The sequence below is a fragment of the Herpailurus yagouaroundi genome, unplaced genomic scaffold (assembly GCF_014898765.1).
Source record: "Herpailurus yagouaroundi ecotype Mexico unplaced genomic scaffold, PumYag 215, whole genome shotgun sequence".
NCBI classification, from domain to species: Eukaryota; Metazoa; Chordata; class Mammalia; order Carnivora; family Felidae; genus Herpailurus; species Herpailurus yagouaroundi.
In genome coordinates this window covers 4398605-4422349 of record NW_024412446.1, presented here as the reverse complement: position 1 = coordinate 4422349, position 23745 = coordinate 4398605, and the positions used below count along the sequence as shown (strand labels likewise).

General features: G+C 46.3%; 2 protein-coding genes across 9 annotated transcripts in view; one reads left to right on the top strand and one right to left on the bottom strand.

Moving 5' to 3' along the window:
• The window catches only part of RHBDL3 (rhomboid like 3), a 65511-nt gene that overhangs the window by 40839 nt on the left and 927 nt on the right, over nt 1-23745 (top strand). For 7 of the 8 annotated variants that reach the window (XM_040455251.1, XM_040455249.1, XM_040455248.1 and 4 more), the window contains 2 exons: nt 560-620; nt 3694-8147. In XM_040455251.1, coding sequence (XP_040311185.1) covers nt 560-620; nt 3694-3965 — 333 coding nt within the window. In that variant the 3' untranslated portion in view covers nt 3966-8147. Of the gene's footprint in view, nt 1-559; nt 621-3693; nt 8148-23745 lie in introns of those variants that run through there. The other variant, XR_005784646.1, reaches the window with a different exon arrangement.
• Nucleotides 9662-20292, bottom strand: CUNH17orf75 (chromosome unknown C17orf75 homolog). Its single transcript, XM_040455255.1, has 10 exons — nt 20089-20292; nt 19079-19159; nt 17879-18004; nt 16861-17004; nt 16565-16622; nt 14731-14850; nt 13940-14004; nt 13650-13786; nt 12421-12524; nt 9662-11820 (listed from the first exon to the last, which is right to left on the bottom strand). The coding sequence occupies exons 1-10, from the start codon at nt 20226-20228 to the stop codon at nt 11605-11607; spliced, it is 1191 nt and encodes a 396-aa protein (XP_040311189.1). The 5' UTR covers nt 20229-20292; the 3' UTR covers nt 9662-11604.

Here is a 23745-nt window from a genome sequence, read left to right as displayed (position 1 = left end):
TTTCTTTCTTTCTTTCTTTCTTTCTTTCTTTCTTTCTTTCTTTCTTTTTAATTTTGAGAGAGAGAGAGAAAGAGGGCGGGGCAGAAAGAGAGGGAGGGAGAGAATCCCAAGCAAGCTCATCATAGAACCTGACGTGGGGCTCGATCTCACGAATTGTGAGAACATGACCTGAGCTGAAACCAAGAGTCCTATCCTTAACTGACTAAGCCACCCAGGCACCCTATGATGTCAGGTTTTCTTTTCTTTTTTTTAAACTCTTTTTTTTTTAATGTCTTATTTATTTTTTGAGAATGAGAGAGCGCGCACACACGTCCGCGGGGGAGGGGCAGAAGAGGGGGAACAGAGAATTGGAAGTGGGCTCTGCACGGACATGGCTGACAGCAGCAAGCCCCAGGCGGGGCTCGAACTCACGAACCCTGAGATCACGATCTGAGCCAAAGTCCGACACTCAACCAACAGAGCCACCGAGGAGCCCCGATGTCAGGTTTTCTTAAACAAGATACACCCTCGGAGGCGTGGTCCGATCTGGAACTAATGGAACTTTCTCCTTTTGCTGTAGAACTGGTCAGGCATGAAGTGTCAGTTCAAGCTGCTGCGGATGGCTGTGGCCTTGATCTGTAGTAAGTACTGACGGGGCAGGCTGGGTGGTGTGGAGCCCTGCACCAGGCCTGGAGGATATAAAGATAGCACAGTCCCCGCCCTCGAGGGGTGTGTGATCAAGGGAAAAAGGGAGACATGTCAATGGTATGTGACAAAGTGGGGCTGTTAGAGAAGTCTGGCCCACTCTGCTACCACTTAATCTTTCTTAAACTTTTTATGGACTTATAACATGGATCCAGAAAGGTGCGGGATGAGTACCCAGCTCAATGACCAGCACCCAGATCAAGAAAAATAACTTTTTTTTTTTTTTTACATTTATTTATTTTTGAGAGAGTGAGACGAAGTGAGAGTGGGGGAGGGGCAGAGAGAGAGAGAGGGAGACACAGGATCGGAAGCAGGCTCCAGTCTCTGAGCTGTCAGCACAGAGCCCAACGCGGGACTCGAACCCGCAGACCGTGAGATCATGACCTGAGCCGAAGTCAGACGCTCAACCGACTGAGCCACCCAGGTGCCCCAAGAAAAACAACTTCTTAATAATTTTTGGGTCATGGAGTCAGTCCTTTAAGATCTGTTAGAAGCTAGAGATCCTATCCCCAGGATAGTACGTATGTGCACATGTGCGTGCACGCGTGCACACACATATACTAACTTGCAGTTTAGCAGATTCACAGGCTGTAACTAATCCTTGAACCCCTGTGTCCAGGGTGTGGTGGGGCTCTCATCGGGAGAAGTCAGTTCTGCCTGCAGAGGTCATTTTGAGTGTCCAGAACAGAGACCAGCTGCAAGAGGATACAGTGTATGGAGGGAGATTTCCGGCAAAGAAAGATACAGTGTATGGAGGGAGGGTCATGGCTGTCAAGTCAGTTGGCGAGACTGACACGTGAGGTTTGGGACTGTGTGTGTTAGTGGTCAGAGATAATAGGAGTCAGGTCATGAGGGCCGTAAATGCAAAGAGAGAGGTTGGAGTTCATCCTGGATGTGCCAGGAGGCCGCTGGAGGGCTTTAAGCAGGGGAGTTACTGGCAGATTCAAGATTCAGGAGACCAGTCAGGCTCAGAGTAGAGAAGGAGTTGGGGGTGGGGAGTGAGACCAGAGGCCTTATAAGAGGCTCATTTGAGGTGATGAGCCTCTTCCAGAAGCGATGGAGGCAGAGAGAAGAGGGGACACACGGTCTGTCATTCAGGCCTCAGAACACGGCCATGAAGAGGGTTTTTTTTTTTAATTTTTTTTTAATGTTTGTTTATTTTTGAGACAGAGAGAGACAGAGCATGAACGGGGGAGGGGCAGAGAGAGAGGGAGACACAGAATCGGAAGCAGGCTCCAGGCTCCGAGCCGTCAGCTCCGAGCCGTCAGCCCCGAGCCCGACGCGGGGCTCGAACTCACGGACCGCGAGATCGTGACCTGAGCTGAAGTCGGACGCTCAACCGACTGAGCCACCCAGGCGCCCCGAAGAGGGTATTTTTTATAAGGCTTGGTTTACAGGTAGACACTGGGGACACACTGCTGGCCCAGGGCCACCCAGCTGGCGGTGATAGAGGCAGAATTCAAAGCCAGCTTGTGCCATTTCTAATGCCCGCTCTTTAGCCAGGCTGGGCAGGAGCACCTGGGCTGTCTGCCTGGGTCCACCTGCTACGTGGGGAAGAGGAGGGTGGGCCAGAACAGCCATGGGCCTGTGTGGGCTGCACTTCCATCCACTTGCACATCTCTTGCTCGAAGGCCCACAGATTCTTTGAGCCAGGTCAGTGGGGGACGGCGGGGTGCAGTGGAGTGGGGGCGGGGTGAATGTTGCTTCCCTGTCTGCTCAGACTCTGTTTGTGGCACCCAGGGCCTGCTAAGCAAAGGCAGGAAGATACCCCAGGGCCTGGGTTGGGGGGGGGGGGGGGGAGGTGTTCAGGGAGGACACAGTGTTGGTTCCTGGCTGCTCCTTCTCTGCCATCTATCGGCCATCCTTGGAGTTGCAGGGCCCGGGCCAGAAGATTAGGCAATTCCCAGGGGATGCTCATCCCTGGAGGTGCTGGCCCCCCCGGAGTGGTTAAGGCGGAGAAGAGCATAGTGGCTCATTAAATGGCACCTGAACAAGTGCAAAATTCCCCTCAAAGGACTTCCTTGCAGTCTGTCAAATTTGCCTTGGTTTCCTCATCTGTGAAATGGGGATGAGGAGGCTTGCCCTAAGTGTTGTTTTGGTGGTGGGCAATGAAGTGGCAGTTTCCCAGCGACTGTCCTTTCAAGAGAGGACATCCTGTTGGACTGGCTGACTCAAGACGTTCATGCAAGAAGAATGCATTGGAGAATGGGATGGGGGCTTTTTAGACTCTTAAGAGAGAAATTCTAGCACTCTGTTGGCACCGTCTGTTCCCAGCCCTTCGTTGCCCTTTTCTCCTTCCATCCCATGTTTCCAGTCACAAAAGCACTGGTTCTGAGGGTTTTCTAAAGGTTTTGAAGCAATACATGAAAACACTTTATAAACTGTAAAGTGCTAGCACATATTGAAGTTGTTATTGATGCTCCAGCAGTGCAGCCTGGTAGTTAGACGCTGAGACTGTACAGATGGGGAAACTGAGCCTCCAGGACCCATGAATGCAGAGGAGCAAGGGTCTTTGGGTTTTGGCACAAGCTGTCCCCTCTGCCTGGAATGCTCTTTCTTCTTAGGATCTTCTCTTGATATTTCACATCTCTGCTCAAATTTCATGTCTCTAGGGAGATCTTGCCTGATTCCCCAAACCAAAGGATCCCCCTCCTTAGGCCCAGCATTGATTGAAAGTCACCTGTTTTCTCCCCCATAGAATTTTTCTTACTGGAATTATCTTATGTCTGTAATTGACGCTGGTCGATTGCCAGATCTGTAAGCCCTGGGAGAACAGAGGTTGGTCTGTCTTCACTACTGTGTCTCCAGCGCAGAGAACAGACAGTGCTCAGCCTAATGGGTAGTGAATGAATTAATGGGTGGGTGGCTGAGGCAGGGGGTTGGGTGTGTGGATGGATGGATGGATGCGTGGATGGATGGATGGATGGAGTGTGCGAGCGAGCGCAAGGCGTCTCTCTCAACCCCTGCCCAGTGGCCCTCCTGTGACTTCTCTGTCCTTCCTCCTTGCAGTGAGCATGGAGTTTGGGCGGGCTGTGTGGCTCCGGTTCCACCCATCAGCCTATCCCCCGTGCCCTCACCCCAGCTTTGTGGCGCACTTGGGCGGCGTGGCCGTGGGCATCACTCTGGGCGTGGTGGTCCTGAGGAACTACGAGCAGAGGCTGCAGGACCAGTCGCTGTGGTGGATTTTTGTGGCCATGTACACAGTCTTCGTGCTGTTTGCTGTCTTCTGGAACATCTTCGCCTACACCCTGCTGGACTTAAAGCTGCCACCGCCTCCTTAGGAGACTGGGGGACCGAGGTCAGGGAGGGGAGGGAGAGGCAGCAGCAGGAAGGAACATGTACATTCTTGTTCTCAGCGCCAGCTCCGCCACGCTGAGGAGGAGAGGACAAGATGCTCGGCCGCTGTGATGTTTGCGTTCAGGTTTGGACAATGGAGCCTCTTTTCTGAAAGGTGCCTGCTGGATGAGTTGGATGTGGTTACCATTGTTTTTCTACACTGTTCTGAGGACATCGGGCCAAGGCGAAGGCCTGGGGTGCCCTTCCCTTGGGCTGAGCCTGTTCCGTGTGTTTAGGGGACCCCTCTCATCACAGATTGGGCTTTCCTTCTCCCTCGTCCACACACTGAGATGTCAGGAAGGCCCGAGAATAGAGTAGCCAGGCGGACTCTTGTCCAGCCCAGCCCAGAGGTGCAGTTGCAGGCCAGGAAATGTTCCCTCCGCAGCTACTAGGTTTGGAGCTCTGGAGTGGAAGAGGGCCAGGTGGTGGACATGTTAGTTTGAGTCTAGAGGAGCCCAGGGTCCCCGCTGTTGGTGGGCACTGGGACATGGCCTCTAGTGCCTGGGGTAGGCGGAGGAGGGAGATGCTGTAAGTCCAGGCCTCGCTCCTGCCCTGGAGGTGTCAGTGAGCTAAACCCAAGAGGAGGGAATAAACTTCATCCCAAGCCCCACCCTAGGGAAGGCCCCATACCAACTTTGGCCTTCTCCCTCCCTGTCTTCCAGAATGCTGACGTCTCACATCAGTGCCCCAGCGCCCCGTGGCCTGCCTTGTTTTTAGAGCCTTTTCCTTCCTTTCCTGACCCTACATTGTGCCTCTCCTTTGTTCATGGGGACGTGTGTGAGTGTGTGCGTTGTATGTGTGTGGTGGATGAGGACGCCTGTGTGATGGTAGGAGATGCCACGGAAAGAACGTGAGGGGAGTTGGAGGCTGCCGAGGAAGGCTGTGGGGGGAGTGTGGGTGTGCGGAAGGGTCTGCGTGAAAGGAAAGAAAGCACTGAGAGGTGGGAGGGTGTGACTGCCGAGGATCTTGCTTCCAGCAAAGCTAGCCCCTTCCTTCCCGTTCCTCATCCTTTCCAGGCATCTCCCTGAGCGCCACTGACCAGTGGGAGACTTGTCCATGGCGGAGGGAGCCCTTGGGCCCTCCCAAGGACCCTCAGGATGCCGTGGTTTGCCTTTGCCCAATTCCGTTCTTGTTTTCCTCTGGAACGACCTTCACGTGTAAAAAGGTTCTGTTCTCTTTCCCTTAGGAGGGCAGGAGCTGTGGGGGTGTAAGGCCGGGGCAGGAATGTTGAAGCCATGTGTCCATCTGAGTAGGGGGGACAGGAGGCTGCAGTCAAAGGAATTCCAATTTAGGCAGAAAACTGCTTCTAGAGAATTGTTGGGGATTCGGATGAGGGTCCGAGGTGAGGGCAGCCCATAGACTCAGATACTCAGAGCCTGGAGGGAACTTGGCAGGCTCATCCCTTCCTCTGCCGCACAAGTGGGAAAGCGAGGCTCAGGGAATGACTCCCAGGCAGGAGCGAGTGCAGGCCCTGAGCAGAGGGGAAGGGGAAGAAGGCCTTTGACAAAATCTGTGATTCCCTTTATACTGCTCGCGGAACTCCCAACCGCTGACAACCCAGAAAGACGAAGAACTCCCGTCTGGGAAGCAGAGGGACTGGGTCCGCGCAGGGATGAGGGCAGGAGCTTGGTCCAAAGTCAGCTGGGCCAGGCAGTTGGGGATCTTGGGCCACTGTGGCTTCCTGTCCTCCGTGATCACACATGAATGAGCAGGGTCTTCATTCAGCCCCAGGCTATGCCAACCGCTCCCCACCCCGTCTTTGCCCAGTGCTGAATACATCCTCCCGGTCCCCACATGTGGCTGCCGAGGTCATGCCGCACTCAGGCTGACACAGTACTGAGGACTGCCCACCCGAGCTGGCGTGGGCCCAGATCCGTGGCGGAGCTGCGTCTCCCTCGGGCGTCTTGTCTGTGTCCTGACAGCCTGTGTCTGCCCTCTAGAGAGAAGGGGTGTAGTCAGCTTCCTAGGAGGAGACCACGTTGGGACTGGGGGCCGAGAGGACTTGAGTGAGGATGGAGAGGGCGGCCCTGGCCATGGGCCACAGCCCCTCAACCGGAGCAGTGCTGTCCCTCACTGGAGGAGCGGGGAGGCAGGGCTTCCCTGCAGGCACCCGGGTGCTCTGGGTTGTGGGTGGAGGGAGCGGTCACCCCTGCCTTCTCCGGGTGTGGCCTGGAGAGGGTCTTCCCCTCTCAGGGGCGAGAAGACTGTGAATAGAAGGCTCTAGCAAGCCCTCAGAGAAGCACCCGGGTCCCTCAGGTCTCCAGACAGGAGCTTGCTCCCGAGAAGGACTGTCTGAGGCGGAAGTCCCATTTGCCGTCCTGTCTGAGACGCACGAAGGGAGCCTCACCTGACTTTAGGCCGCCAGCCGCAGCTGTTCCCTGTCAGCAGTGTCCAAAAGTGACCCCGAAGCTCGTCAGTCTGCTTAACACCCCCCTCTCCACCCTTGCCCAACCATCAGCTCCAAGCAGGGCCACCCAGTGGTGTCAGCAGTCACTCCACACAACCCAGGTCTCCAAACCAGGGCCAGAGACAATCGTCTGGTAAGAAAGGTTTCCTTTTTGGTGTCTGGCTTTCTCACCCTCCCCTCCCCCCCCCACCACACCCCCAGGGCCCGGCCAGCAACACATCCATCCCCATCATCCCTCCTTCCCGGTCCAGCACAGCCCCTGGCCCAGTGTGGAGGGCAGTGTGCTATGGGGCCGGGGAGGGTGGCTGGTCTTGCATCCATAGGATACAGAAATTGAAAGCCGGGGATCCCCCAAACAGCAGCCATAGATTTGCCCGCTCATTAAACAGAAGAGGAATCACAGAAACTAGGGAAGGGAAAACAAATCTTCAAAGGAGAAATTTTGCTTTAATGACACCATTAATCATTCATTTTTTTAATTAGGAAAAGCTCCCTAAAGAGGCATTTTTGCCAGCTAATAGGACTCTCCATTTCCACGAGGACCGTTCCTACCCAGAGGAGTAGGAGAGTCATTGCTCACAAACCCAGATCTTCCCCCACAGTGTCCAATTTCGCTTGCAAATAATGCAGATTCCCAGGTGCAGCGGAAGCCATCTCCTGGCTGCCTTCATGTTGCTCCCGGGGCTGGCCGGAAAGCACCGACACTCCTCTGCCTTAAAAACCGTGAATTCCACCCCCAAGGACTTGAGTAAGTGGAAAACAAAAGGAAACACAAGCTGCAATGTTTGTTTCTAAATATTTTTGTATTGTGTACATTCTGTATATTTTTGTCGTAACATTCGAGCACAGATTCCATTAAAGATTTTTTTTTTTTTTTTTAAGCCATCGGTTATTCAGGAAGTGGCATAAAGGGCTGGCGTGGGAGCCCTGTTTCATCTTTGGAGGTGGGAGGTGGGGGGGGTGGGGGACAGCAGCGGTGCTGGGCCTGTGATGTGCACAAGACAGAGCTGGGACTCGGCGCTTGGTGCTGCTGCTGGTGCTTCCAGTCTGGTGGAACCGTTTTTGAATTGCTGAACTCTTTGGAATGGTTGATGAGAGCTAGGTTTTCTCTTGCCCTAACAACGCGCAGGTAGACAGTTTTGTGTACAATGTGGAGGGGGGAGGTGGTCTGCAAATAAGGAAACTCACTCAGCTTCAGGCCAAGAGCTTTTGTGCCAGCTGTGCTCGTGGGGGTCCCGTCTTCCCCTTCTACCCTTACACGGTGGGAGATTAATGTTTTGACTACTGTTATTGTCGTAACCTTTGAAATACCTAGGTACTTCGTTCTTTACCCCAATAGCCTAGTCTGTAGGTCTTTCTAGGGTCAGTCAACATTCTGATCTGGAGGAAGGGATAGGGAACGTTCTCAGGGTGAAAGGACATGGTTCAGGTACAGAAGGGGAAAACAAGGGCGTAAGCGTGAAGGTCCAGTGCTTGGTAGGTTTAACAACCAAATGGGCTTTGAATGGATGAAGTCTGAGGAAGTGAGTTGTTTACTCCAGCTTTTCTAAACCGATGACAGCGTATGTGGTTTTGCAATTCATAACTGTTAAATTTCATTCGGGGATTAAACTACTCTGTTAAATTCAGCACGGGAGTCATTTCCCATAATGTTCTTTCACATCAGTTTCCTGTATGTTATTAAAAGAAAAAAAACATTAAAAAAATTTTTTTTAATGTTTATTTTATTTTTGAGAGAGAGAGAAAGAGAGAGACGGAGCATGAGTGGGGGAGGGACATAGAGAGAGGGGGACACAGGATCCAAAGCAGGCTCCAGGCTCTGAGCTGTCAGCACAGAGCCTGACGCAGGGCTTGAACTCATGAACCGTGACATCATGACCTTAGCAGAAGTTGGACACTGAACCGACTGAGCCACCTAGGTGCCCCCCCCCCCCAAACCACATTTTTAAATGCTGCAAAAGTCATTCTAGAACAACTTGAGTACAGCTCAGGCTGAAGGTCAAAAAACTCATTTCTCTTTCAAGTGTGGATAACTAACTTCCCTAGAGGGAAAATCAGGACCCTGTCTGAGCACCCGTGCACCCCCTGTACCCCATCAGTTCCAGGCTCCAATACCTGAGGCACTGACAGACAAGCTCCCTGAATAGCCAAAAGCTGTTTAGATGGCTTTGCCTTTGGCTCCCTATCACTTCCCCCTTCGCTTTTCTGGTTCCTCCCTTCTACCAGATTCTCATTCTTCCCATAACTTTGTAAGACATTAACCAGTGATAAGGTAATTATGAAGACAATTTACTGGTTACTTAGTATGTGCTGGGCACTGGATGAGGCATTTTCAATGTATTATTTTCATTTAATTGCATAGCTACTTGTGTGAAGTGAGTATAAATATGCCCATATTTACACATGAGGGGTAGGCTAAGAGTTTAGTGACTGGCAGGTGCTTTATGGCATAGATGGCTTCATACTATGGTTCCAAAGTTCATGCTCTCAACCCTCAGCTGTTCATCGGGTGTTCAAGGACACTGAAGTGTCAGGGAGTTTGTTTAAAGATCCAGCCTCATTGCATTAGTAACAGTAATGAACCTTGGAATGTTTGTTCGGTGTTCACTGAATAGGATCTCTTTATCAGCCCTCCTGGAAGTGGTTTACAAGAAAATCCACAGCTATGAATTCATTACTGCTCCCTAATCACCCCTGACCCCCAGGATCTAGCATCGATGCCAACTCAGAATGATACGAAGTCTGTGACCCATTTGGGAAGGCTAGCAGTTGTAGAACTGGGGCTGCCCTCCTAGACCTCCAAGTAGAGAGACCGTCAATGTCAGGGGTGGGTCTCCACTACTGAGAAGAAGCATGGTTAGGAAAACGTGGTCCTAACTGAATCTTAGCTCCCAGATGCCTGCAGGCTTTCCTTGCATCCGGTATACGTGCGCCTCCGGTAAAGGACATGCGTTCTGTCACGTTAGTAATGAGTGAGAGTGAGGGGAAGTGACCTGCATTATTGGGTCCTACAGCTGTATTTCCTTGGACAGTGAGTAAAACACCGCGATGGAGACTGCCCTTACACTGCCTGATGCCTCCTGCGAGGTGCAGAAAGGTGTATGCTGGCAGGTGGTGTGATTTTCTTCAACAGGTTCCTTAGCGTAACAGGTGTAATTTCCCCATAAACTTGTTGCGGATGAATAAAAATGTCAGCGTTGAGAATGGAGATAGTTAAATAAAAATGACTCTGTCGGTGAGAAGCTAAGTCAGTTTATTATTATTATTACAAATCTAATTATAGGTAAACTGAGGCCATTTTTGATACATGACAAACATACATTTCCTCTGTGTGTCGAGCACACAAGTAATACATAAATGTATTCCGTGCCTGGACAAATCCTGTTTAAAAACTTTAAAAGTTAATTCATTAGCTTATTAAAATTTGAGTACAGTACATGTTTCTGGTCATGAGCTCTCTGAGTTTCTTCTCATGGCCAACCAGCTATCCAGTTCCAGGTCACCATTGTTCTTGCCTACAGTAGTGACAGTTCGTCACAGGCTTTAAAATAAGACTGTATGGTATACAACTGTGTAATGTAGTGAGTCTGCATCACAAAATAAATACATATAAGTACACATAAGGAATGTACAGTTATACCTTGACTATATCCATAAATAGCTTGAAGCAGGTAATACATTTACTTTTAAAGGCCATTTACATCATGGGCTGTTGATATGTGAATTTGAAAATGAAAAATATTTTTTTTTTAGACTCCAAATGTTGAGGTCCTAATGTTGTCTATTAAAAAAAAAATGATTTCTAAATGAGCAACAGAGTACATTAGAAAAAGTCAGATTCGAGGGTAGTGCCACAGAATTGCCTGTTTCCCATAGTCATTCTGTAAGTAATGCTATAAAAAATGCTATTTGGAATTTTTTTTCCTATACTGCCTACAATCCAAGTTATTAAAGTTTAAAACCATAGGAGAGCCTTTATGAAGATCCTGAATTGTATTTCTCATTAAAGGAAAAGAAATGGCTTGGTGAGTCATGTTCCTCGACTTCTGTAGAAGAGAAAGCGGAAGGCCATCGTCAGTCATTCTGAAAGTTAAAACTCAGCACTTAAGTGAATTTAGATGAGTTTACGAGAGGATTTTTACGGGCTTGTGTTCCTCTGAGCATCCTGACGGCAGTGAGAATGGGACTTCTGATCTTCTAAACAAAAATCATTATCAAATGGATTTATTAAAGAGCTGCGCAGAACAAACTGCCATCATATGTGTGTAGCTACGGTTGGCTTCCGTGGGAATTATAAATGGCTCCAGATGAGGGCACGTTCAATTGATTCAGAGTAAAACAACGTGAGGCTTGTAACAAATATACAAAAAACTGAAATCAATGAGTAACTGTGATATGAAGAATCTGTTTGCGTCCTTCATGTTACAGTCTGCTTGTAGAATTTATGTACTGTTTCTGTTTTAACATCTGAAAACTAGCATTTTCATAGAAAAGACAAAGTACAGGCTGTTGGCAAAATACCTGTGAACAAATGAATGATGGGGGCCACTTCCGCAGTAGCTTTCCATCCGAGATAAGGTTTTATCTTGAAGCTAGTGCGTCTATTTTTAAAGCTCATTTAATTTCTTACACACTCATGATTTGTGTATTGACTTAAAAGCTGGTTTTATCATCCATACCATTATCAATCAGACCAAAAAATCTATCCAAGCACCCACAGGATGCACAGATCTATCTTTGAAATGGTGTTGGAGGGCTAATCTTGTCCTAGGACTAGGAGGACATTTTTTTCAAGAAGCTATAATATATTGAAGAAAGAAGTATTACAATTTTTCTGGGAGGAAAAATTGCTAAATACTGCAGCCAACTTCTCAGAGAAGCCACAGAATTACTGTTCAAGATTTTGAGCATCAACCCCCCGAAGTCTAGAATTTATGGGGCCAGTGGTATACTAAAATTCCACGACTCTAACGCACGTGTGTCTGGGACTCAGTGAAGACAGTCCTCGGATTTTTATGTCTAAGTAAGTTAAGTTTTACAAGTACAAAATGAAAAAAATCTAGAGTGGGTTTCAACTAATCTTAAGTAGCAATCCTATGACAATTATGACAAGTGCAGTTTCAAACACCAAGGCTTCAATGTACGACTTCACAATACAATGATCTCAAAACGTATGATCACAAACTTTGGGCGAGGGCTTCTTTCATAAATTCCTCGAGGACGGCCACCACGTTCTTGGCCTCGGGCATTTCTTCGTGTTCCACTTTAACAATCTTCAGAAGGATATCTCCACTCCCACAGTTCTTCAGGAACGTGTAGCATTTAAACAAAGCATAATGATTCATTTCTGCCTGTCGGATAAATCTCTTCAAATTATTTGTGTCTTGTATGGCCTAGAAAAAGATTTCCCAGTTAAATATGTGCTTAGTGAGATAATAATGAAGCCTGAAAAATATCTCCTATCCAGCTGAGAACTCAACTTACGTTGCTGAGATGTTTTTTATTTTAAATATTTCTATCATTCTTACTGCTAATATGCTTTGCCCATGGGAGAACAAAATTTCTTATGAAATTACTTTATAAAAATACTTTTAAAAATACTTTTAAAATCAACTAAATAAAGTAACAGCATTCCTCCCCATCAGAATTCTGAACCCTTAGGCACCGAACTGGGGTGTGTGTGCATGGGGGTGTGTGTGTGTGTGTGTGTGCACGCGTGCACGCACAGTTCCCAACTAAGATACATCACAAATTAAAAGACTGATGTGCCTGAGATGCAAGCAAGCGTTCAACCCAATTAATTGGAAATGCAAGGATATAAATGCAGAAGCTCCTGAAAAGTATAAAGTAAATGGCTTCTGGAGATTCTGGTTTTGAGAACGTCCTGTTTAACAGACATCACAGCCGTAAAGCAGATCTGTTACTCTCACTGGTACTAATGAAAATTCAGACAAAAATTATATGTGGCATTTGGCACATAGCCAATTAATTACCTTCAGTTTAAAGTTCTCCAGTACTTGTCGAAAAAGAAAAGGGTTACCTCCTTCGGTGCCATTCAAAAAAGCCTGCATCCAATCCTCACAAAACCGGTTGCTTCCTATAAGGTATTTTAGAAAAATTAAACGAATAAAAATGAAATCCTACAAAGCATAAGACATTTGTTATATTTATTTTATTTATTTATTAACAGGTGTAAATGACATATATTAGTTTCAAGTGTACAACATGATGATTCAATATGTGTGTACGTCGGGATTTTCTTTCTTGATAAAAACACTTAAAGTGAATTATTTAAGACTTCTATAACAGTCTAAAAAAATAATTTACTCAACACCTGGCTAAGAAATACCAACTGGCGGGGCGCCTGGGTGGCTCAGTCAGTTAAGCATCCAACTTCAGTGTAGGTCATGATCTCGTCATTCCCAAGTTCAAGCCCCACGTCGGGCTCTGTGCTGACTGCTCAGCGCCTGGAACCTGCTTCAGATTCTGTGTCTGCCTCTCTCTCTGCCCCTCCCCTACTCACACTCTGTCTCTCTCTCAAAAATAAATATTAAAAAACAAAACAAAACAAAAAACAACTGGCTGGAGCCCTGTGTGCCTCTTCCCAATCACACTCCCCTCCTTTCCCATCAGAAAGGATTATTATTCCCACTTATTTATTTTTAAATATTTTTTTTATTTTTGAGAGAGAGCATGAGCATAAGCGGGAAAGGGGCAGAGAACTTTTGCCACATACTTCTTTTTATCTCTAAGCCCTAGATAGTATTACTTTGCATACGTTAAAATGTTATGTATTTTTCTTTAATAGCTGATTCACTAAATAGTATGCTTCTGAGCTATACCAAGGCACACGGCTCTAGTTCATGCATTTTTGCTGCTATGTAGAACTCTACTGTACAAATGTAAGTTTTTCAGTCTTCCTGTTGATAAACATTTGCTTCCAGTCTGCTATTTCAAATGACGCCTTTATGAACATTTTTGTACTTGTTTCCTTATGCACACATATGAGAATTTCTCTATATACACAGGAGGGGAATTGCCTGGCATGGCAGGATTTCCATGGATTCTATTCTAACCAGCAATCCTGGTTCTAGGATTGCTATTGTTTTTGGTGAGTTTGAGATAAACATGTACAACTGCACAAGGCAGGACGGATAAATTTGTATCATGTGTTTTCAGTGCAAAAACAGGCTCCCAAGAGTGCCTCAGAAGTTGCACTCACCTGCATTGTAGAACTGGGGCTGGGAGCTACTACAATCGATGACCACAGATTTACGTGGCTCCTCTGTCATGGCCATGCACAAAGACGTCATGGTGCCTTCGTGGATGAGGCCTTGAAGACTGGCTACGCTCAGAAACCTGCCGTACACACAAGTTCTTTTCCACACACAGTATTACAGGATAGGAGGGAGAAAGCAAATTCATTCTGGGGTGGGGGTGGGGGTGGGGAGTTAAAGATGTATATCAGGCTTGCTGTGGAAAAGTTTCCCTCCTTGCAAAACTGTTCTTTACCTGTTAATGTCTCTCTTTGTTTTTTCATCTGATTCTTTAACTTCAACAGGGGTATAACTGAGAGCCTACAAGAGAAAAATAAAGCCTAATTGATACATGTATCAGTTTTCCTTATTGAGCAGCTACTTGAGACTAAACTTCAGCTTCCCCAATAACCACTGCACTAGCCCAGAACTCTCCAGAGCCTTGTTTAGAGGAGTCAGTGGGCAGTCTAAAATGTGCTTTACCACCCTGGTCTCATGGACCATCCAGTCTCCACTGAATTTACCCACCACATATTTACATAAAAGCCTGGCCATATACTCTAGCCTTCCCCATTGCCTGGATATGTTAATGCATTTTTCATTTTTCATCTGGCATTTTTTTTTTAAGTAAACTCTATCCCCAATGTGGGGCTAGAATTTACATCCCCAAGATTAAGGGTTGTACGCTTTACTGACTGAGCCAGCCAGGCGCCTCTATTTGGACATTTTTATATGGTTAAAATCACTTTGGATTTTTATTTTCCTTTTCAAATTGTTTTGGAAATTATACCTCTCCCAGATCACTTCAAAAAGTATTATTTAAAAATGTTTATCCTATTAGGAAGATTTAGTATTTGTGATTCTACCTTAGGAATAGAACTTTCTAGATCTCAGTAAACAAAGTGGTCTATCCTGATTGCAAGCATAGTTTGAATATTCAGGAGGGAAAAAGTAATGTTCAGAGACAGTGAGTATGTCTTTAAATAATCCAGATTCTGTCAACGTGACTCTCAATTAAAGAAATGCTTTTGTTTGGGCAATACTCACGGCATGCAGCAGAAAGGTAAGCTTCTCCTGAAACAGAAGAACCACCCTTTGGATTGGGCATACAACATCCTCAAACCAGCTGCTCAAGTAGGATTTTATATGGTTCTCCAGGCCCCTTTCCTAGATTAAGAAAGAATGTTATTTGGTTTAATATAAGCCTTCACTTTAGTGGACTTAACATTTTCTTCATGATATGTAGTTATCTATTTATTTGTTGAGAGAGAGAGAGAGGGAGCACACACACAAAGGGAAGAAAGGCAGAGGGGGAAAGAGAGAATCCCCAGCAGGCTCCATGCTCAGCACAGAGCCCGATGCAGGTCTGGATCCCACTACGCTGGGATCATGACCTGAGATGAAATCAGGAGTCAGACCATCAACTGACTAAGCCACCCAGGTGCCCCAATTCATGATACTCTTTACAGTGTAAAGAAGTGGGAATAGACACTTCCTTTTTTCAAGCTAACACGACCAACTCAAAAAAAGGAATTGTGATATAATTTTCCTAGGCTTGCTGAGCACAGTGGGGATTAATTCTGTACTGAATTTCTTAAGGAGCACCTGGCTGGTTCAGTTGGTAGAGCATGGGATGGGACTCTTGATCTCAGGGTTGTGAGTTCAAGCCCCATGTTTGGTGTGAAACCTACTTTAAAAACAAAACCAAACCAAAAAAACACACACACTTAGAAATGCATTACATAAAACAAAGAGACCAAATCAATAGGGTTCCATGCTATGTTGTCACTGGGAAATGTCGAGCACTTACTTGTCCATCTCCCCCCACCCCCCAGTATACTGTGTGCACTCTGGAGATTTTCTTCTTTTAAGATTTTATTTTTCAGTAATCTCTACACCAAAGGAGAGATCGAATTCACAACCCCGAGATAAGAGTCATGCTCTACCAGCTGAGTCAGCCAGGCCCCCCAGGAGATACTGTCTTAATAATTCTTGTCTCTCTAGCACCTGGGAGTGCCTGAAACATCCACGCGTGAGCTTATAAAGCACCTGCTGAAAGGCTGAAGGAATGAGATAGCTCATTCACATGTGAACAGGATCAGAGAAGGACACACAAGTTAGCTCATCAAAGCACTCCAGCTGTCAGACATGCTGCATATCTGGTTTTCTGGGCTGAGCATATCTGGCTTTCTGGGCTGGGCTGCTCACTGGGGACTAGCAGAAGAGCTCCACTCTGGGAGAGCAGCTTGCCCCAGACTCCTTGCTCTGGGTCACTCCTATGCTCTCCTTCCTGTAGGAACTTGTAAGCTCATGACAAAAGGAATTGTTACCACTTGTAATGGGTAGTAAAGTCGTAATTCTTAACGACTTTAGCAACTGCCACAAGTGGAGTGTGTAGTTTTTTAAAGGTATGGATACATTAATCAATACAGATGTGTCTAATTCACAAAAGATCGATTAATGAAAAATGGAATTTTTCTAAAAATCTTTGATGTTGAGTTCAAGGGCAGTCAGACCACTATATAGCATGTCTTTGGTGCCAGAGGCTTCTTCATGGGCATTAGTTCTGACCAGAATATAAATCTGAGGGGCCTAGAAGCCAGGAAAAGAGCATACTCTTCCTTCTTGGCAAGTTAACCATATACACTGAATTTAATAGAGCATATCTTTCATGGATACAAAATATTAGAAGCAGTCTTGTGAAACTTAGAGCACTTACAGGACTAGGTTCCCTGCTTCTCTTAACAAGTACCCTTCTAGCCCATAAAGCAGTACATTTTTAGAATCTATGTGTCTTCGTATCCACCTGTTTGGTTTCATAAGTACAGCAGTTATAGTATGTTAATCATCTCAAGCTGAATAGTTAAAACAATCATCTTACCTCACAGTTCATGTTATTTTTCAGGCCTTGAATGTACTTGTCCAATTCAAGCCTGAAAGTACGTTCTTAAGGAAGCAATAAAGGATGGATCAAGACAGTGTTTTTATCTCTCAATGGGAAATATAAAATCTCTCAATGAAAACTGTAAATTCAAAGACAAAGTGGTCGTATGAAGGTATGAAATGAAGCAAACACTTAAGGGGTAGAAAAGCTCTTAAGAGGTTGGTAGTAATACTCCTCCACCTGGCTTTCCATGTTTTTCTTCCTGATACCATCAAAGACAAAAGAAAGGATATAGCTCAAGTCCTTTTTCAGACCCTCCTAAAAAACAGACCACATACTCTGAAGCGTTACGTTCAGAGTCCACTGTTGCTGTTTCAGGAAGCAGTTTTTCTTGCTGGAAAAGACAGTAATAACAACCGACCCGGTAATCTGGAATCCTGGAAAAGAAAAACCAGTAAAATGTAGTATTTTGCTAACTCATGCACTTAGTTTTACGGACTGCTCTGAACCCTGATCATCTGGATCTGGCAATACTGTTACATTGCAAACGGGGTCGGAACTTCCTAGACTTTTCCTTGGTTTACTTGTAATAGCAGAAGAAAATTAACATGCATCATCATGGGCTTTAGCAAAAGCAGCACCTAACAGAATTCCTTTGAATTCTCCTCTCTTACGTGAAAAACACATACAAATTCTCTTGTCATTCTTGGTATATCCACATTTCCATAAATATAACCATGTTCTCTCTCTCCCCTGAACCCTGACGCTCCGGCAGATACAACATGTTTATCCTGTGGCTTTATCTTTGGCCTGTGGCTGTCCTCTGAGGGGACTTGATGCTAAAATCATATTCTGAAGTGAACTATAGTCAAGGGATGTAATGGAAAGATGGCTGGAATTCAACGGAGGACACCTATGTTTACACCTGAACTCCATCAACATGACCAGCCTTGTGATCTTAGTGTCTTTGACTATATTTGCTTCTCTGCTCTTTGACCCCTTTGTAGAGAGAATGGCATCAAAGTTTGTGAAAGCTCTTTACAGACTGTCAAGTGTACAATTTTCGTTTTGGTAATTAACTCTCTTCTTCCAAGTGCAAGACTAAATAAGTGCACTTAGGAGGCAGAGTCTGCCATTCAAGTAATTCCATTCCACAATTGTGTGTGTGAGAGAGAGACCTAGTGCTCAGGCCTCCAGGGAACAAAGATGCACTTTGCAAGTCTAGTAAGAGCTGATGGTTTGGAATTTCTCATCACTTCTCATATTTAGCCCAGAAAGAAAAATTCAGGATACAGCACATTTTACACTTACCTCAGCTCCACAGATGCAACATTACCCAGCCCTTCAAACACTGCTCCCTTAGAAAGACGCTTAGCAATGAAACTGCGCAGGTCTGGCTCCGCTTCAGATGGCAGATTAGTGTCCACCAAGGAGAGGCTTGACAAATAAATAAAAGACACACATCCCTTACCAGTGGACTAATGCACGCACACCCCGTAAGGCAGAATATTACCAAAAGCCCCAATCTCTTTAAGGACTTGAAAAAGCTGATGTTTCCTGTTGGCGAGCCTTCTAGGAGTGTATGTCGCCAAGTAGGATCTACATCATCAAACACTTAAAATAATCCTACCTTTCCAGCTCATTCTCTCTAGTATTAGGACTCCACTGGAATCCCCTCCACTCACCTTACCTACTTTTCACAATACAATACTATTGCAACACCTGAAAAATTCCTTAAACCATCCATCATCCAGTCCGTGAACATATTTTTGTAGTATACCCTGCTTTGTATCAAGTGTTAAGGTTCATTAATTCATCCATTCATTTATTAAATAGGTATTAAATGTCTACCCTAAGGGTTCCTGGGAGGCTTAGTCGGTTGAGTGTCTGACTCTTGGTTTGGGCCCAGGTCATGATCTCATGGTTCGCGGAATCGAGCCCTGCGTCAGGCTCTGTGCTGACAGTGCGGAGCCTGCTTGGGGCTCTCTTTCTCTTTCTGTCTGTCTGTCTCTCTCTCTGCCCCTCCCCCGCTCACACTTTTTCTTGTCTCTCTCAGAATAAATAAACCTAAAAACCAAACGTCTACCCTAGTACCTACCTAGGTGCCAGGTAGGGAGATACCAGTGAACCAGAGAGACAACAATCTCCTGGAGTTTATATTCTAGGGCATAGCAGAGAAGCTCTGAAAAGGTATTGAAAGGAGGGGGGGAAGGGAGGATTTTAAATCGCTTTATACCCATATGATATTGAATCTTTAATGCAGTTTCCAATCAAGAACTAAGATTCATTGCCTCTGGCTAATCAGCAGGGGCACCACCAGTATTTCGACCTGCCCGGCCTTGAATGAATGAACTAATGAGGAAATCCAGATGAGGTTCCTAGGGGATAGGTGGGCTTGATGGTTTGACTTGGGGAAAGCCGAATGGAAATAGGGTACCCACTGATATCTAGAGGACAGAGAGATGCACAGAAGATAACCACACGCACGGGTTATGGCCAAGATGTTTTTACCTGAAATCATCACCAGAGGGAGTTCCTGCATTTGTGCCACTTGGGCTTCCATCGTCACTGTCCCCTCGCTGCTGTGCCAACCTGCACATGGCAAAAGCAATACAGCTATCAATTATGGGCTATAACTCAAGTGGAGTATGGCCCCTACCCCTGCAAGCAGGGTGGGGGCGAACAGTCAACTAAAATGCTGCAAGGTGGAAGTGCATGGATTCTCCATTGCCTATCCTCATGGCAGGGAAAACCCATGAAACAGTGCTGACAAGAGCCCCTTCTCTCTCCAGGCCGTTAAGGGCTGGAGGAAAGGTTAAATTAGATATCCACAAAGGTCAAAGAGATTTCTTCTAAAAACCAGACTTTACAGGGGCGCCTGGGTGGCGCAGTCGGTTAAGCGTCCGACTTCAGCCAGGTCACGATCTCGCGGTCCGTGAGTTCGAGCCCCGCGTCGGGCTCTGGGCTGATGGCTCGGAGCCTGGAGCCTGTTTCCGATTCTGTGTCTCCCTCTCTCTCTGCCCCTCCCCCGTTCATGCTCTGTCTCTCTCTGTCCCAAAAATAAATAAACGTTGGGAAAAAAAAATTTTAAAACCAGACTTTACAGGGCCCAGAGAGCCCCAGGGATGTCTGCCCCAACAGAGGAAATAGAGGCAGCGAGGGCAGAGGATAATGGGGGGGGGGGGGGGGGGAAGAATGTGTGGGGTTAATGGAAGAAAACAGGTGATAGTAACAGGAAGGACAGGGGTAGAAATTGACGTTATAGAGCGTGCGAAGCACTGCGCCAAAGGGCAGGGGCGACAGGAAAGGGCTGAGAAGACGACAGGGACAGTTGGGGAGCAGAGGCTTAGGAGGGGCACGACAGTCCAGGACGGTGGCCAGGAAGAACGGCGTGAAGCGAGCTTAGGGCCAGATACTCTAGCTAGCCGAGGGGAAGAAGGCTTTTCGAGCCGCCAGGGACGGGATGCGGGGTCGAGATGCGGGGCCGGGGCGGGGCCATAGGGACGACCCGGGCGCTGCACCTGCTTCCGCGGTAGCTGTAGAGGCAGTAGTGGCTGCTGGGCGGTGGCTCGGGTCTTCGCTCCTCGGCGGGGCCTCCCTCCTCGCTGCTCTCTAGCTCCTTTTCATCCCCATCCAGAGACTCTTGCAAGGAGGGGAGCATCGCGGCGGCGGCGGCAGCGGCCTCCGAGCGGCCCTGTGTTCCCGCCAAACCACTCCCCCGCTGCCGTACAGTCCTGCGAGGCCGGGCTCGTGCGGCTCCCAGCCCTCGCACACCTGCGTTCCGCCGGTTTCCCGGGTCGCAGGTCAGGAAGCCGGCTGGCCTAGGAGCGCTTTTCTCCCCAAAGGGGCTCGCGGCTGCGCCGAGTCACGCAGAATCTTTTACCATTCCTCTTTTGGCTCCTTTTCTCCTCTGGCTAGCGTTCAAGACGTCTAGGAGACTTAGCTAATACATATGGTGCAGCTAGCTAGCCACGTGGAAAAGGTTGAATCTGCCCTCCTGCCACCTTTCAGGGGGGCGTGGACACGCATTCACATTCACCAGTTTGATAAAAGATTTAGAATAATTTTAAAATGCTCCTCCCAGGTGAAAATACGGGAGAATTTTAAAGATTCTTGAAGAAGGCCTTTCTAAATGTTTGAAACACTTAGAAGCCACATGGGAAAAGATTAATAAATCTGACTAGGTAAAAAACTAAACACTTCTGTGTGGCTCAAAGTCAAAACACAAATGACCAACTAGGAAAAATATTTGCAACATATATAATAGATGAATGGATGTCGTTCGTCAGGAAAAAAAAAAGACAGTAGGCAGTTCAGAGAAGAAATAAAAATGAAAAATAAGTAAATAAACTGTTCAATTTCAAATGAGATTGATAGTATATTGTACAAGTTTTCACCTGACAGGTTAGCAGAGATTTGAAAGTTTGATGGTACCTTGTGTTGAGGTATGTGAAGAAGCAGTCAGTCTCATAAACAGTTGATAGGAATAAAATTACTACACGCGGTTAATTTTAATTTTTTAGGATTTTTTAATTAAAAAAAAACCTCTTTTTAAGTCTATTTATTTTTGAGAGAGACAGAGACAGCGTGAGCAGGGGAGAGGCAGAGAGAGAGACAGGTAGAGAGATAAGAGAATCCCAAGCCAACTCCACACTGTCAGCACAGAGCTGGACACAGGGCTCGAACCTACGAAACCGTGAGGTCATGACCTGAGCCAAAACTCCGAGAGTCCCACGCTTAACCGACTGAGCCACCCAGGTGCCTCAATATTTTATTAAGTAATCTCTACACCCAATGTGGGGCTTGAACTCACACCCCTGAGATGAAGAGTCGCATGCCCTGCCAAATGAGCCAGCTGGGCACCCCAATGCATATGGTTTAGAAAGGAATTTGAAAATACTTGTCAATATTTTAAATGCACATACCCTTTGACTATCAGTGCAACACCAGGACATCATCAAATGGATACATGCATATAAGTGTGAAAATACATGAGTCCAAAAATATTCCTTGCAGCCTGGTTTGTAATGATGAAAAACTAGACACAATCTGAATGTTGGTCAATAGAAGACTGATTATGTAAGTTTCGGTGCATGCAGTGGTAGGCAGAATACCCACCCCCCAAGATGTCCATGTCCTAATCTCTGGCAACTGAGAATATGTTACCTCACACAGCAAAAGGGACTCTGCCGGTGTGATTAAAGAACTTGAACTCATGGTTCATGAGTTCAAGCCCCACTTCAGGGTCTGTGCTGACAAAGCAGAGCCTACTTGGGATTCTCTCTCTCCTTCCCTCTCTGCCACCCATGCTCTCTCTCTCTCTCTCTCTCTCTCTCTCTCTCTCTCTCTCTCTCTCTTTAAAATGAATAAATAAACTTTAAAAAATATTAAGGAACTTGAGGGGCACCTGGGTGGCTCAGTCGGTTGAGTGGCCAACTTCAACTCAGGTCATGATCTCAACGTCCATGAATTCAAGCCCTGTGTTGGGCTCTGTGCTGACAGTTGGGAGCCTGGAGTCTGCTTCAGATTATGTCTCCCTCTCTCTGCCTCTCCCCTGCTTGCACTGTCTCTCTCTCTCAAAATTAAATAAACATTTTTTAAAAATATTAAGGAACTTGAAATGGGAAGACTTTCTTGGATTATCCAAGTGGGCCCAGTGTAACCCACAAGTCTCTCTAAGACAGAGGCAGGAAATCAGAGAGGAGAAGGCAATTGTGACATATAATGCAGAGACTAAGTGATTTGGTAACCAAGGAATTTGGGCATCTACGAGAAGCTAGAAAAGGCAATAAATGATTCTCCCTTAAAGCTTTCAGAAAGAATACAGGCCTGCCAATTCATTTCAGAATTGAAATGGATTTTCAACTTTTTTTTCATGTTTATTTATTTTTGTGAGAGAGAGAGAGAGAGCACAAGTGGGGAATCGGCAAAGAAAGGGAGAAAGAGAGAATCCTAAGCAGGCTCTGCACCGCTGGTACAGAGCCAGTTGCAGGGCTCAAGTCCACAAACTGTGAGATCATGACCTGAGTCGAAGTCGGATGCTTAATCCACTGAGCCACCCAGGCACCCCTCCATTTCAAACTTCTACCTCCAGAACTGCAATATAATAAATCTGTATTGTCACTAAATTTGTGGTGAATTTGTTATAGCAGCAGGAAGAAATACATGTGTACTAGAAGACTATGCAACTATCAAAAAGAATGAATTAGAATATGTGCACATATAGAAAGACAATCCAGTATTTAAGTTGTTGTCCTGGCACACACAACTGAAGGAGAAAAGGCATGCACACCGGGAGGGGCAGAATGTGACTACTGCCAAGAAAGTAATGCAGACAGGGTGATCTTACGGAATCTCATCGCTGGCTTCTTGACCATCTATGAACACAATCTGAGGACGTTAGTCTTTGCGAGTTGGTCTGTCAAGTGTCAACAGCAATAATCATATGAATACAGCATTTATACTTTAATAGTTGTCATTTAGTTAGCAGTAACCATGGGCCAGGTTATTTATCTGTTTTATTTCATTTATCCTTGACCGACTCTGTAACAGAGGGGTCTATCCTCATTTTATAGATGAGAAGAAAACTGAGGTTCAGTCAATATAAGTGATCAATCTATAATCTTAACTGCTCTTCTGTATTGTATTCTCCTGCTCGGGTCTTAGAAACAACCCTACCAAAAGGGCTCTTATTATGTGATGCACGGAGGCCTTCATAATTTAGCCTGTAATTCCCCCTCTGTCTTCATTTCCCATCACCCTCTCCTTGCTCACTCTGTCCTGGTCACATTTCCTGTGTTTCTCAAATATTTCAACCCTCCCCCCCCCCCCCCCCAGTGTAACAATCTTTTAATTTGCTTTTCTCTCCGTCTGGAATGCCCCCAGATATTTGCATGTTTTTTTTTTTTTCTCCCTCGTTATTATTCGGTTTTCTGCACAAATGCAGCCTCCTGAGAGAGAAAATGCCCTGTACAAAAAAACATCCCACACAAATCTCTGCTGTCAAACCATCAGTCTCTACCGTGTCCCCTCATATTGTTTAGTTCTACTTCAGTGCAGTTATCACTCCCGACGTGACGTACTTAGTGTTTCCTCTACTAGAGTGGCAGCTTGCTCACCGCTAAAAGCCACATTCTGAGGCACTGGGGGTTAGGGCTTACTAATTTTTCTTTGTGAGT

What these genes read in the sequence shown, in the direction of transcription:
- CUNH17orf75 (XM_040455255.1), bottom strand. Translation starts at nt 20,228, where the DNA reads ATGCTCCCCTCCTTGCAAGAGTCTCTGGATGGGGATGAAAAGGAGCTA. An exon ending in GTTGCATCTGTGGAGCTGAG is followed by an intron (nt 17,005 to 17,878) that starts GTAAGTGTAAAA and finishes TTTCTTTTCCAG; the next exon opens with GATTCCAGATTACCGGGTCG. An exon ending in TGGAGAACTTTAAACTGAAG is followed by an intron (nt 11,821 to 12,420) that starts GTAATTAATTGG and finishes ATCTTTTTCTAG; the next exon opens with GCCATACAAGACACAAATAA.